Below are 14,376 nucleotides of genomic sequence, written 5' to 3'. Positions count from 1 at the left end.
GCAGAACCAGGAGAACCTTGTACACAGTAACAGCCATGTTGTGCGATGACTAACTTTGATAGACTTAGCCCTTCTCAGCACTACAAAGATCTAAGACATCTCCAAAGGTCTCACGATGGAAAATGCTATCCACATCCAGAGAAAGAACTATGGAAGTTGAATCGCTATCTTTTTTTTTCTCTTCTGTTGAGTTTTGTTTCCTCTTTCTGATGGTTCCTCCTATTGGTTTTAGTTTTTACTTACAACTTCACTAATGTGAAAATATGTTTAACAGGAATGTTAATGTATAGCCTATATGAGATTGTGCGCCATCTTGGGGAGGAAGGGGAAGAAAAATTTTAAACTTTTTTTTAAATTTAAAGCATATGGAAAAAAAATTTAAAAAAATATATTTTTAAAAGACGGGCGCTCTAATACAAGACCCTCCCATCACCCGAGCCTGCAGGGCCACGCCTGACTGGGCCGCTGGACGCGCATGCGCAACCGCTGGCGAGACATGTATGACGTGGGCTCACGAGACGTTTCCCCCACCCCCACCATGGCGCAGGCATGGAGCCTTGAGAAGGGAGGTGGGGGAAGGGAGAAATGGAGGGCAAGGCCCCGCCCCCACCTCCATCAGGCAAGAGCGGAGTGGGGAGGGGTGTTGCGTATCGCGTCATCCAAAGGAGGCCGACTGTGGCTGCGCTGCGGCGCGAGGCCGGAAGCAGGTACCCGGAGCTGTGCCCTCTTCCCTCTCTCCTTTCTCTTAAAGAGGCGATCCTGAGATCCTCGCTCCCCAAACCCTTCCGCCTCTGCCCAAAGGCGAGCCCGACGCGGGCGGCCTAGCCACTGGAAGAGGCTTCCGGCAGCCATCGTCTCTGCTACGTAGACGCTGAGAGCCTTTGTCTCCTCCGCGCAGGCGCTGGGAGCCCTCGTTTCCTTCGCGCAGGCGCTAGATCAGAGTGGGTGGGATGTGACGTCATCGAGTAGATCCCGCCCCGTGACCTCTCGGGGTTCCTTTTCGGACAGGCGTGGTCGTCTTTGTCTGAGGGGAGGGTTCGGCCTCGGTGGTTTTTTGGGCAGCCGTGAGGTAGAGCAGATTTTTAAAGTCTGGCCCTGATTCTTCCTTGAGAGCCCCAGGGAGAGTTACTCTCCTCCTGGGGCCTCAGTTTCTTTTTTTTGTAAAGCGAAAATATCCCCAAGTGCTGGGGAAATAGCTTTGGGCCTCAGTTTCCCCACCTGTAAAATGAGGGAGTTGAGCTAGATGATCTCCGTGCCCTGTTTCAGCCAGAAATCTGTGATTTTTATGGTGCCTTTGGGCCCCAGTTTTCTTTAGAAAATGAAATGGATGCCACCCACCTGAATGTGTCCAGGGCCGTTTATAAAACAAAATTATTTGGCTAAACACATAGTGGAAAGAAAGCTGGTCAGTTGTGTGACTGAGCAGGGTCGGCCTCTGAGCCTGTTTACTCCTATGTAGAACGGTAAAAAACTTCCCCAGCACCTGATAACCCAGAGGTGATTGTGAGGATCCGTGAAGTAATGCAGGCCGGTACAGCTAACATTTAACAAGCATTGTTAAGCACCTGCAAGCTCCACGTGGCATTGCTGGGCCAGAGGGACTTGGGTAGCCTCTCTTGGGGTCCCAGGGCTGCCTTTAGTGGCAGAACAGGACAGTGGCCCACCTGACTTAGGAGGAATTTCCTCACTTGGCAATCCCCTATATCAATAAAAATAGCGGGTCCCTTCCCTGATTAAATAAGTACAAAATATAGACAAGTAAAAGCAGAATAATTGGAGTAAGTGAACACCGAGGTAGACTCCAGAAAGTCCGGTAGGAAACCACGGATTATAAGATGGGGAGACCTAATTGATATTTTTAGGGCCTTTAGAGTGCATGGTTACATGTTGGTTGCTGGGAGACAGACACACAATGGCTGCATAAGAGTTCAAAGGGTTTACAGGCTAGTAAACTTTATTAATAAACTTTTTTTCAGTTCCTATCTATGATTTTCTTGGTATGAGCAACTTTAGTTTGGAAACTCTCTACTCTTGCAAGTTGGCAAATCATAGGGAACCATAGGATCATAGATCAGGAGCGAGAAAGGACTCAAGAGGTCATTTTAGAAAACTGCTTAGGGCATCAAAGGTTAAACGGCTTGCTTGGGGCCACTGAGGTGATGTATGCCAAAAGCAGTCATCTTCCTGAAAGGCAGGTGTTTGTAACCTTCTTTGTGTCGCAGACCCCCTTGACATATTGGTGAAGCCCATGCATCCTGTTCTTAGAAGACTGTTTAAGTGTGTTGTGGTGGTGGTTGTCCTTTATTCTGGAAGAGGACCAAAATGACATCTCTGTGTTGGGGTCACGGTAAAAAGGTGTGGGTGATGTCCTTTGACTTGCACATGAATTGGATTTAAGTGAGGCTGGGTTGTTCTACGTTGGCCTCATCCCTCTTCCAGAGTCAAGTATAAATTAAAACAGGATAACAAAACAAACCAATTAAATTGAAACAGTTGTGAAGATTTTTTCTCAAGTTCATGGACCCTATTAGGAACTCCTATTCAAAGCTATCCCCTCCTTAAAACAACACCGTGATCCTGTAATATGTAACCATAGGGCAGCCAGGTGTAATGTATTGAAGATCTACGTTCAAATCCGGCTTCTGATGCGTACTAGCTAAGTGACCACAGGCTAAGAGTACTCCAGGCAACTTTCTCAGCCCAGGATGCATGAATTTAAATTTTGTAAAAATTTTTTGGCAGTTGGGGTTAAGTGACTTGCCCAGGGTCACACAGCTAGTAAGTGTCAGTTGTTTGGTCTGAGGCCAGATTTGAACTCAGGTCTCCAGACTAGCTGCGCCAGTTTTTGTAGAAAGCTTCCTCATGAGGTTCCTTTAGCAATTCACCTGAAGCGCCACCTTTTGACTACAGGTGTAATTGCAGTATGGCCTCAAAACAGCAGCTGCTTCATAGGTTTGTTCTGGTCTGTTTCAGGAGTGAGCTTCTCATGTTCCTGTCTCTACCATGTTGCCATACTGTTTCCAAGAGGTGATGAAAGTGACACGTTTTGGCATTCTGCACTCCAGGTTACTGCCGTGGTTAGGTAGAAGTAAACCAGGTTTTTGGGTACTGTGCCACAAACCAGATGGCGAAGGCGAGTTGTGATCACTGGTATTGGATTAGTAACTCCTCTTGGGGTTGGAACTCAGTTGGTGTGGGATCGCCTCATCCAGGGACAATGCGGCATTGTTTCACTGGAGGGTGAAGAGTATAAGAATATCCCTTGCAAAGTTGCTGCCTATGTGCCCAAAGGGGCTGGCGAAGGTCATTTTAATGAAGAAAACTTTGTGTCCAGATCAGAGGCTAAATCCATGTCCTTTCCCACCACCTTGGCCATTGGAGCAGCAGAGTTAGCCATCAAAGATTCTGGTTGGCATCCCCAATCAGAAGCTGATCAAAGGAGTGCTGGTGTAGCTATTGGTATGGGAATGGTTCCCTTGGAAGTGATTTCTGAGGCAGCTATGATGTTTCAGACAAAAGGATACAACAAAGTCAGCCCCTTCTTTGTCCCTAAGATCCTGATTAACATGGCAGCTGGTCAGATCAGCATCCGTTACCAACTCAAAGGACCCAATCATGCTGTATCAACTGCCTGCACCACGGGAGCACATGCTTTGGGAGATTCTTTTCGATTTATTGTGCATGGAGACGCCGATGTGATGGTGGCTGGAGGAACAGATGCCTGCATCAGCTCCTTGTCCCTGGCTGGCTTTTCCAGGGCTCGGGCTCTGAGCACAAACTCTGATCCCAAGTTGGCGTGCCGCCCATTCCATCCAAAGAGGGATGGCTTTGTAATGGGAGAGGGAGCTGCTGTGCTGGTGCTGGAAGAGTATGAACATGCTGTTCGGAGAGGAGCCAGGATCTATGCAGAAATCTTGGGCTATGGACTTTCAGGGGATGCCAGCCACATAACAGCACCCGATCCAGAAGGAGCAGGGGCCCTAAGGTAGAGCTTTTCACATTTGCTCCTCAACTAAGACCATTTTATTCTTCAGCATCCACCCCCTTTGTGGTGTCCAAAGACCCCAGATATGACTTCATTCTATCAAAACTTATTTATTTTCTGCCCCATGCTTACAGGTCTGAGCTCCCTTTCTATATGAGAGTAGATAGGTAAATGAATCCTTGATATTTTATTAGCCCTCCCACATAATGTTATTCTGTAAGTCAAGAAAAATACACTCAGAGACTTTGAAGTAATAAATTTTAAAGCTAGGAATTTCATATGTGGTGGTGGGCTGGTGGGTGAGATGTTTTTAGCCAGCTGTGTTGGAGCATGGAAGGGATTATGTTTCAAGTCACACCCCACAAAGGGGCCTCCAGTCTTTCTGTTCTCATCAGCCTTTCTGACGCAAGGGTCCAAGCAGCCCCAAAATCAGAAGGTGTTCAACAGGTGGTAAAGTTTTTGGTCACAGAAGTTGGTTGTTAAAAAAAATTAGAAAACACACTTGAAATATTAAGGGAAAGCTATTAGGGAAAGCTACAGATTATATTCCTTGCAACAGAGACATTTAAAAAATTTAGCATAGCTTCATTTTTACTTTAGTAAATTTATTTTTTTTACTTTTGAAGATTGCTTTACTGTCTTCAGGGAAGATGTTTTCCAAAAGTTACATGAGAACCTGGCAATCTGTGGTCCTGATTATTCAGTGACCAAAAATGAAGGCTTTGAAGCCTCCAGTGATCTTGCTGTGGGGATTCCCTCCATTCATGCAGATTGTGCCCCCCCCCCGGTTTCAGAGTAATTGTTAATAGTTCAGTGTGAGTGGGACAGGAAGTCCCCAGTGGAGTACCCTAGAGATCTATGCTCAAGCTTGACTTGCTTTTGATGATTTTGTCAATGACCTGGATAAGGGCAAAGATGGCATGCTCTGCGCAGCGCCGAGCGCAGTGCCTGGCACATCATAGACACTACAGAACACTTATTCCCTCCCTACTCTCCCTTTCTGGTAGACCTGAGACCATGGACTTTTTCCCAGGAAAGAACACAAATTCAATTTAGTTAGAACATAGTTTCATGGAACTGGAGAGGACGTCAGGGGTTATTAAGTACAGTCCCTTCATTTTATAGATTAGGAAAAGTTAAGTAATTTGCTTAAAGTCATATGTATTATATATACACATATGATATGTATATATTTTGAACTTTAATTTCATAGGTGAAAAAGGAATTCTTGGTCTATAAATTTCCTCCACCAGTGCAAATAAGGAAATACATTTCAACTCACAGTCTTAGAGCTGCCTGGCGGACTGGAGATTAAGTGACTTGCCCAGATTCATGTAGCTGTCTGAGCTGGACACATGACCTGAAGCCTGTCTGGCCCCAAAGGCAGCTCTCTGTCTCCTGTGGTACTTGCCACTTATATTTTGTTAAGGATTGTTAAATCTGATTGTCTGGGTATATGTATAGGAAGATGTTAGTAAATCAGTATGAGGGAATCTTGCCATGTATCCTAAAGTTTCTAACCCAAATTTATCTTCTTTAAAGAGATTACTAAAGGAGAGTATCATTTTCATCACCATCTGATATAGATGCACATTTTGTATATTCTTGATAATTTACCAAATGAAATGTCTTTCTTAACTTCATCAGATGTATGGCTGCTGCAATCAAAGATGCAGGCATCGCTCTGGAAGAAGTGTCCTATGTCAACGCACACGCGACTTCCACACCTCTAGGAGATGCTGCTGAAAACAAGGCCATCAAACAACTCTTTAAAGAGCACGCTCGTTCCCTTGCAGTGTCCTCCACCAAGGGAGCAACGGGCCATTTGTTAGGAGCAGCCGGAGCAGCGGAAGCTGCTTTTACTGCCCTGGCATGTTACCATAGAACACTGCCACCCACCCTCAACTTGGACTGCTTGGAGCCTGAGTTTGACCTCAATTATGTCCCACTGACAGCCCAGGAGTGGAAGACAGGAAGTAGACGCATCGGATTGACCAACTCCTTTGGCTTTGGTGGGACGAATGCAACCCTCTGTATTTCTAGCATGTAGTATGTGTATTTTGTTTGTATGTGGACACTGATGCATGGTGCCAATGATGACCAATTGGATAAAGAAATAATATACATATGTGGATAAACATGTGGAGTCTGTCCTTGATGTTTCTGATTTGGGGACTTTCTGGTACCACATTTCAAACACCTACAGATACCTTTTTATATTTCATCTTCCATCTTAATTTTCCTTACTTTGAGCTGAAATCTGCATCCATGAAACTTCTACCTATTGACCTTAATTCTATCTTCTGGAGCCCCCAGCATAAGACTCACTCCTTTCCCACAGACTGGCTGTGTCAGTATTTAAAGATAACTGTCTTGATCTCCTCAGATTTTCTTTATTCTTCCACAGCTATCGTATGTTCTCCATGACATTAACAATGGGGTCTTTAATCCTAAATTTGCTCCTGGAAAGATGACATCAAATTAAACATAATGGTGTGGCCATTTAAATCCCTTGGGAGCTACTTCATAATGTGTTTTCTTGGAGAATTAAATATTATTTATACCATTGTTGAGAGAATTTGCTTAAGTGGCAGTTCATGGTTTTTTTTTAATTGGTTAAAACATTTTCTAATTTGTTTCAAGCATCCGAAGATGCTAAAGTTGTAGATAATCCAAAATAAATTTATTTGAAATTGGGGACCTTTAATGACATGAAGTTGACATATCATTTTCCTTCTAAAAGTTCAATCATTATGGAGGCAGTTTTAGAGGCTATAGTAGGATTTAAAAAAAAAATCTGGACCTGTGAGTTCTGTAGTGTAGGGAACTCCCATTTAATGTATCTCACCAATCATTCTTCCACTTAGAATCTCAGAGTTACCTGGAACATGGAAAGGTTAAATGCCTAATGTGACATAGTATGTGGCTTGGGCAGGCCTTAAACCGGGGTCTTCCTGCCAGCAGTTGGTGCTTTATTCACTGCGCCAAGCTACCTCTCTTAGTTGAGACTAGACAAGTAATATTAGTCCTAGAAATGTGGAAGGGGCTAAGGACTGAAGATAAAGAGAAATTTTAGGGATTGTTCCTGGAAAAGTTGGGATTGCACAAGGATTCACTCATCCATTCAGTAAGTATTAAGTGCTTACTATATGCCAGACATGATGCTAGGCTAGGAATTCAAAGCCAAAATGAGGCAGTCTCTGACTTTATGGAGTTTACATTCTTTTGGAGGATTGTAATAAAATCATCTTAGAGGTATCTCGTTCAAGACACCCTTGAACAACCCTCTGATTCATGGTCATGTAGTGTCTGCTTGAACACCTAGCTGCAGGGCTGTGGAACTTGTTGCAATATAAGCTCATATTATTTTCCTTCTATCAAGCTGAAATCTCCATCCATGCAACTTTCATTCATTGATCTGAGTTCTGTCTTCTGAGGCCCTCAGAATAAATCTCAGCTCTTTCTCATATAATAGTCCAAAAAAAATTAAAGAGTGCTACCTTATTCTTGAGTTTTTTTCTAGGCTAAACATTTTTCAACTTCTCTTTATAATTCCATTACCAGAAACAACCATGCTGGCTTCTTTGGGACACACTAGTTTTTTAATATCCCTCAAAAATGTGCCATGTGGAACTGAATGCCATACTCCAGATCTCTTTTGGCTAGTGCACAGTACAGTAGGACTAAACTTCACTCAATCTGGACACTTACTTGAGTGAAAAAATGAATGAAGCCTTTATTAAGTGCTAATTGTATGCAAGGTACTGAAGATAAAAACAGAAAAGTAAGATAATTCCTGTTCCCAGGGAGCTCACATTCTAATGTGGGAAATAGCTAAAGAAAATTTCAGCTGCAAGGTAGAAGAATGGTCTTTAGGGTGCAGCAACAAAGTAGATGCTAATTGCTCTTCTTTCACGTAACTCACTGATAAAAATAATCTCAGTTCCTGATGTTGAACCATCTGACAGTTCCAAGGACTTTGGTGACAAGAACTCTCTTTTCTGGGTCTTCAGTGGCTGTGCAGGAGCAGTGGCCAGGCTGTGTCTTGGTACAAGATGGTGGCTGAGGGCACTGAGATGGAAGCATTGCTATCCCAAGACTCTTGGCTTCGGGGTCCTGGGCTGCCTCCATCAGGGGCTGAGGGGAGATGGTGGTCAAGATAGCCTTGCCTGGCATATGCTGCCCCCTGCCTCTCCCTCATGGCGCTTTTCTGCTTCAGCAAGACTGGCTTGTCTACCCTCCTTTGCCGTATATTCATTAAGGTAGCCAAAGATTGCATTAGGGTTGGTTGGTTTGATTTTCAACAGCTACTTCACAAAGCTGACTCGTGCCAAAGCTGCAGTCAGCTAAAACTCCAGGTTTGTGTGATATATATTTCTGTTAGGGTAGGTTTCCCTCATTTCTGCACTTGTGCAATTAAAATTTCAAACTAAATGGAGGACCTTAAATTTAATTGTGTTAAATATAATCCTGGATCTAACCTGTCAAAATCTCTTTGTGTTTTGGTTTTGACATTTGGCTCTGCAGCTATCTCTCAATTCTGTGTGTTGTCTACAAGATCTGAATGCCCGTGTCCTATACCTTCTTTTAAATCATTGGTCAAAAATGCAGGGAGGGGTCAAGTATCCAACCCTTTAGGACTTCACTTTAGATTTTGCTCCAGAATGACATTGATGCATTAATTAATACTCTTTAAGTAAAGTTGATCAACTGGGTTCTAATTCTTCTAGCCATACTACCAACCCGCTCATATCTCTCTTTCTTGTTCCCCACGTGATCATGCAAGACAATCACTTTTTATCTTGTCAAAATCAAGATACATTATGGTCTATAGTATGTCTTGATTTAGTGATCTTAATTTTTAATTTTTTTTTCATTATTTTTAGGCAATTGGGGTTGTGACTTGCCCAGGGTCATACAGCTAGTACCAAATGTTTGGTCTGAGGCTGGCTTTGAACTCAGGTCCTTCTGACTTCAGGGCCCGTGCTCTATCCACTGCACCACCTAGTTGTCCCTGAGTGATCTTAATTTTTAAAAAATGAGGTTAATTTGGCATGGCCTATTCTAACTAAACCCGTGATGGCTCCTGGTGAGTTGTAGAGAAAGCAGAGATCTTTAAGGAAATTTATGAGTCGAAGCTCAGAGGACATCAGGTGAGTGGGGATTGTGGAAATGTGGAATCGTGGAACCAGGGGAGGTGGAAATATCAGACACCTCATTCATTGTGCCTTTTAAAACTCAGACAAGGGGGCCTTCTTCTCCTCATGGTGAGAGCTAGGTCCCTTCAGGTGTGAGCCAGAGAGGAATCGAGGGGACCAAAGGCTCAAGGGGAGCGCCACCTGGCGGACAACTTAGAAATCGTAGTCCTTTGTGAATGACACGGGCTTTCTGTTCGAGGCTTAAGGATTAGTAGTAATAAGTAGCACTTTACCAATGTTATCTCAGTTTATCCTCACGCTTGATACACTTTTAAATTTAACCTGAATTATTAATATTTTCTGTGTTAAGGCCAGACGGTTAACAAAACAGTAAATTAAGGCCCGATTCATAGCATCAAGTCCTTATTTGTAGTGCTTGCTTATTTCTAGAGTGTGAATAAATGCTCCTACTGAAAATTTAGCATCCACTCACAGCCCTGGATGTAATGAAAAGCGCATTGTATCTAGGGTTAGAGGATCGGAGTCCAAATTCCAGCTCTTATTTATTACCTGTGTGGCTTTGGGTAAGTTACACTCTGGGAGGCCCAGTTTCTTTATCTAATTAAACAAACAAAGAGGTGTTTCTAAGGCTCTTTCCAACTCTGAAGTTGTTGACCCTGTGTGCCAGGGGCTGTGAGCCTCCGTGGTTTATCAGTTTACATTCCACTGTCAACCAGACTTTGACCTTATAACCCAAAGTGAAAAGGCCCAAAGTTACTCCCTAGAAGTGTTAATAAGGAGCAATAGGTGTTTTGAGAGGCCAAGTGGGTCAACCAGCATGAAAATAGCTGTAACCCTTCAGAGAAGTGTTGTCTTCTGAAACCCCTTTGTTGTATAATTACTCCCTTTGTATTATGCTGTTAAAACTGTCAATACCAAACCAGACCCTTAAATTTTAGCCTTGGATGAGTAGAGATCAGCTCTGCTGCCCAAGGTGAGATGCTAGGGGCTGCTGGGAAGAGATTTATAACCATATACTCTAAAGAGGATATTGAGGATAAGTAGCGGTAGGATCCAGGCACGTGCTCTGCCTGCTGTCACGAACCAATCAGACCTCTCATTTTGCTGTCTTGTTGGTACAATTTTTTTTCCATCTTACACTGCCTTCCCTCCCTCTCACTCCCTTCTTCCTTCACGGGTCTCAGTTACTTTGTGATGCTGACTCAACTTTACTGTCTAAGCCTTCCTCACATACTTATTAGCTGTGTGACCCTGGATAAGTTACTTAATCTCTCCCAGGGTCATTGGAAGGATCAAATGAGACAATTTGTAAAGTGCTTTGCAAGCCTTAAAGCATCATGTAAAGGCTAGTGATTAACATTATCTCTACTTATTAATCTGTAATATTCCTCCTTCAATAATATTATTTAGTTAGTAACTTATCTAAAGCTGGGTCTAGAGGCATGGAAAGTTTGCAGCTCCCTATGTGCAACATTCAGGGGCGCATGAGTGACACCTTAAAATACTTTTTATAAGTGCACATATTCTTACTGTCGAAAGAAATAGCAGAGTTTGAAAGAGGAATGTGTTTGGGGTGAAGGCTGAGTTCTGTTTTGGGCATGCTGAGTTTGAGAAGCCTTTAGGATATCCAGGCAGAAATAGCCTGGGTGTACCGAAGCACAAGGGAGAGATTGAGGCTGGACATTCAGATCTGGGAGTCGTCTGTGCAAGGGTGATAATTAAATCCATGGGAGCTGATGAGATTACCAAGAGTGCTGAAGTCCTCAAAACAAACTTTACCTGCTTTCCAGGGCAAAAGCAATAGGGTCCCCTGTAGAAAACAAACGCAGTGAGCATGCTAACTTCATTGGCATGATCAAGGAGGGGGTGAAGAGGAAAGGGCCGAGGCTGGAGTGGCCAGGTGGCTCTGGTCTCTGTTGCGGCTCTAGCCAGCCGCCAGAGCTTCTCCCCCAGGCCCATTTTCCATGCCTAGAATGACCTTTCTTAGACTCAGAGAGTCAGAGGCCCCTGGGATTTTCCCATCCACCACAGATGGAAGAGTATCTTTGTGAGCTAGGAAGGAGAATCAGGTTCTACTCTGTGTATGTATTTTCCTTTAGCTGATTTAGAGCGATGACACGATGACAGTTATCTGTCTTTTATCTCAATCACAGATCCCACAGCTGGAAGGGACGTTGGAGACCACCTAGTACAATCCCTTCACTTTACAGATGAGGAAACTGAGTTCCAGGGAGATACCTTGCCCGAGGTCTACAGTTAGTAAGCACATCTGTGTCAGAGTTTGAAGTGCCAGGTAAGAGGCCTATGGCCTGGGATATCTTTAAACTTTTCTGGGGCCTGAGAAGAGGATGTTGACCACTTCCTTGCTTAGCTGTGCCTCTTCTCACTGTTGTAATATTGTGTCCTTCGGTGACTCAGGTCCCCCGTCCCTAAAAGGAAATGGAACTGATTCAGCCTGAGCTGAATGACATTTAGGGCAATCTCAGCAATAGTTATCCAGATTTACCAATAATTTTGACTTGGTAAAGACTTAGCCAGCAGGAAATTAGAAATTTTAATGAGGGGTCTCATTAACTGTTATTTATAAATAATTGGGTTGTAATCTAATCAAAGGAGCTTGCCAGAGTAATTGACATTTCCATTTTTAGAAGTAATTATTATTTATTGTTTATCTAGCACTTAGTATTTTTAAAAAAAATGCTTCCAATTATTTTTTGCTCATTATTCTTTGAACTACCTCAAAGAGTTTTCACAACATGTTAATCTCTATTTCACACGTGGGAAAAGCAGGGCAATCTTGTATAAACACCCTAGTAGCATGTTGCGTTAACAATAATGTAATGTTTCCTCCAGCTGGGACCCCTGCTCCCCGCAAGGCCACATCTCAACATAAGACAGGCTCCTCTAAGTGATGGAGACACTGGGCATGTCTTCATTCTGCTGAGTCTGTGTGTTTCACAGACATGGACAAAAATGACCTGTTCTATCATTTGCGCCCTTTTGCTACCCTCAGACTCTTCATCCTTTTTCTTGGAATCCCTTAAAAGCGCAGTTAGCTTTGTTTCTCCTCTTATGATTCTCCTCTTCCCTCTCCAGACTTTTTGCTCTTGACCTCCATTCAAAAAAAAATTCAAGATAGAGAAGGGCTTGGAGATCAGCTTAAGGAATGGAGAATGTTTACCTTGAAGGAGGAAGACTTAGAGGATGGAGGGGACTTGTGAGCTGTCACGCTACTGAAGGATTTTTGTTCAGAAAGACAGATTAGGCCAGCTGTGCTGGGCCCCAGAGGTAGATTAAATGAGATGAGATGTAAATAGAACAGTTTGCAAACCTTAAAGCGCCTCAAAGATCTCAGCTATCACCATTCCTAGTTCTCGTTTTTATGTGTTGAGGAACCTTACATTTATATTGATTTTTATCTCATTCTGTTACCAAAGGGAGTATTGGATCAGACAATATTTAAAGTTCCTTCCAACTCTAGCATTCAATGTGATGACCCTTTGGGCAGTTATTATGCTTCTCCTATGTTCATTTATTTTTTCCACCTTTTGGGAACACATCATTCTTAACTAGGCCTGTGTCAAGGTATTTGCCCCTCTACTTAAATATCCTGGCTATATAAACTTGGACAAGTCACTTAACTCCCGGGGGCTCTAGGCAAAACTCTGAGACTATAGGATGCTGAGAAGATGCTGACATACATTAATAGAGAGAGTTTCCTTCCCTGGGAGTTCCCAACACCAGTGAAATCCCAAGTCCAGGCTCTTTCCCTGTCTCGATCAACTTGCACAGTGTCCTGCATATCATTAATGATAATAATAATGATATCTAGCATTTATAGAGGGCTTGAAGTTCCATGAGGTCATAGATGCAAAGCTGGAAGGAATCTTGGAGGTCATAAGATCCAAGCATCCTCCTCAGCTGAGGAAACAGAGACCTGAAGAGCTGAAGGAACTTTTCTAGGTTCCCAAAGCTAGAAGTATCTGAGGGACAATTCAGTACCAGCCCTTCCTGGCTCCCTGTCCAGCCCTTCATCCAAAGCACTTTACATAGATTATCTCATTTGAGATGCATAATAAAGGTGAACATTTATTATTAAATTAATTCTTATTATTAAATTAAATATTGTGTCTCAGCAATTTATGATAATCTGAAAAGACCTCTGTTTTCTTCAGGCCTACTCATTCTTTTAGCACACTGGACCTAGCATCCTTTTCCCTTTTCTGTAATCTTCTGTACCTGGAACCTCTCCCATGCTAGGAATTTCCATCTATTCTAACTTCACAATCGCCAATTCCCTGCCTTTGATTTGTATAAGAAAACCAATCAGCAGGGCTAGAGTGAGACATTACTCCTTCCCCTAACCTCCTCCCGCCTATGACATACCAGCATCCTTTAGCTCTTGGGTAGGACTGTGCCAGTTCTGTTCTCAACAGAATCATAAAACCCTGGTGTGAAAGGTCTAAGGGAAGCTCAGACTGATTTGTCTATTCCTTTCTACCTCTGACCAATCCCAGAGACCTGATTGTACTCTTGTCTCCATGGCAATTGTGATCTAGTTATATCCTTGCCCTATCTTTCTTTGCCATCCCTTTGTTTATGCTCTTGAACATGCCATATTAAAAACAAACAAAACAAAAATAAAATTTAAATGTTCCTGTAAGAAAGGTTTAATACTTTTTATGTAGAAGGATTAGTTTAATTATTCTGTCAAGTTCCCTTTGTATCCCCAATATGAGCCACATTTTTTTGGGGGGAGGGGGAGACAGCATGATGCAGTGGAAAGAACGCTGGTTTTGGAGTGCAAAGATCCAGGTTCAGATCCTGCCTCTGATACTTATTGCCTCTATGACCATGGGCACATGTTATGGCCTTCATCCTCGCCCGTAAAAATAAGGAGATGGGACTAGATGCCTCTGACCCTGAGGTTCCTCCAGCTCCACTTCTTCACTTCTCTGAAGTCCCAGCCATGGACTGTGGCACACCCAGGTGTGGAGGGGCTCCATCGCTGACTTTTCTCTGTGAATTTTCCTGGCACAAAAAAAGCCGACACTGGATGCTGATTAGCCATTCCTTTGGGGGGAAACTTTGCTCTTCATTTATTCTACAGAACAGTCTCTGAAGGGCTGAAATGTTGGCTCTACCTCAAAGCCAGAGTACTGACATGTTGTTTTTTGCATTTGTGATGAGGTCCATACTATTTTTTTTAAAAATGGCAATCAATTTCAGCTG

The 14,376-nt window shown here is 43.1% G+C and overlaps 1 protein-coding gene across 1 annotated transcript; it reads left to right on the top strand.

Annotated features, from left to right (window-relative positions):
• Positions 1-601: 601 nt before the first annotated feature.
• OXSM (3-oxoacyl-ACP synthase, mitochondrial) lies at positions 602-6,125 on the top strand. The gene is given in 4 exon segments (XM_078151346.1): positions 602-707; positions 2,974-3,091; positions 3,094-3,985; positions 5,633-6,125. Coding segments are annotated over 3 exon segments (1,383 nt in total). The 5' UTR covers positions 602-707; positions 2,974-3,003; the 3' UTR covers positions 6,036-6,125.
• Positions 6,126-14,376: the final 8,251 nt, after the last annotated feature.

Source organism: Phascolarctos cinereus, unplaced genomic scaffold (assembly GCF_003287225.1).
Source record: "Phascolarctos cinereus isolate Bilbo 61053 unplaced genomic scaffold, phaCin_HiC Scaffold_1;HRSCAF=81, whole genome shotgun sequence".
In the NCBI taxonomy this organism is placed as follows: Eukaryota; Metazoa; Chordata; class Mammalia; order Diprotodontia; family Phascolarctidae; genus Phascolarctos; species Phascolarctos cinereus.
Note: the sequence above shows the minus strand (reverse complement) of the source record. Positions and strands in the feature narration are given on the sequence as shown.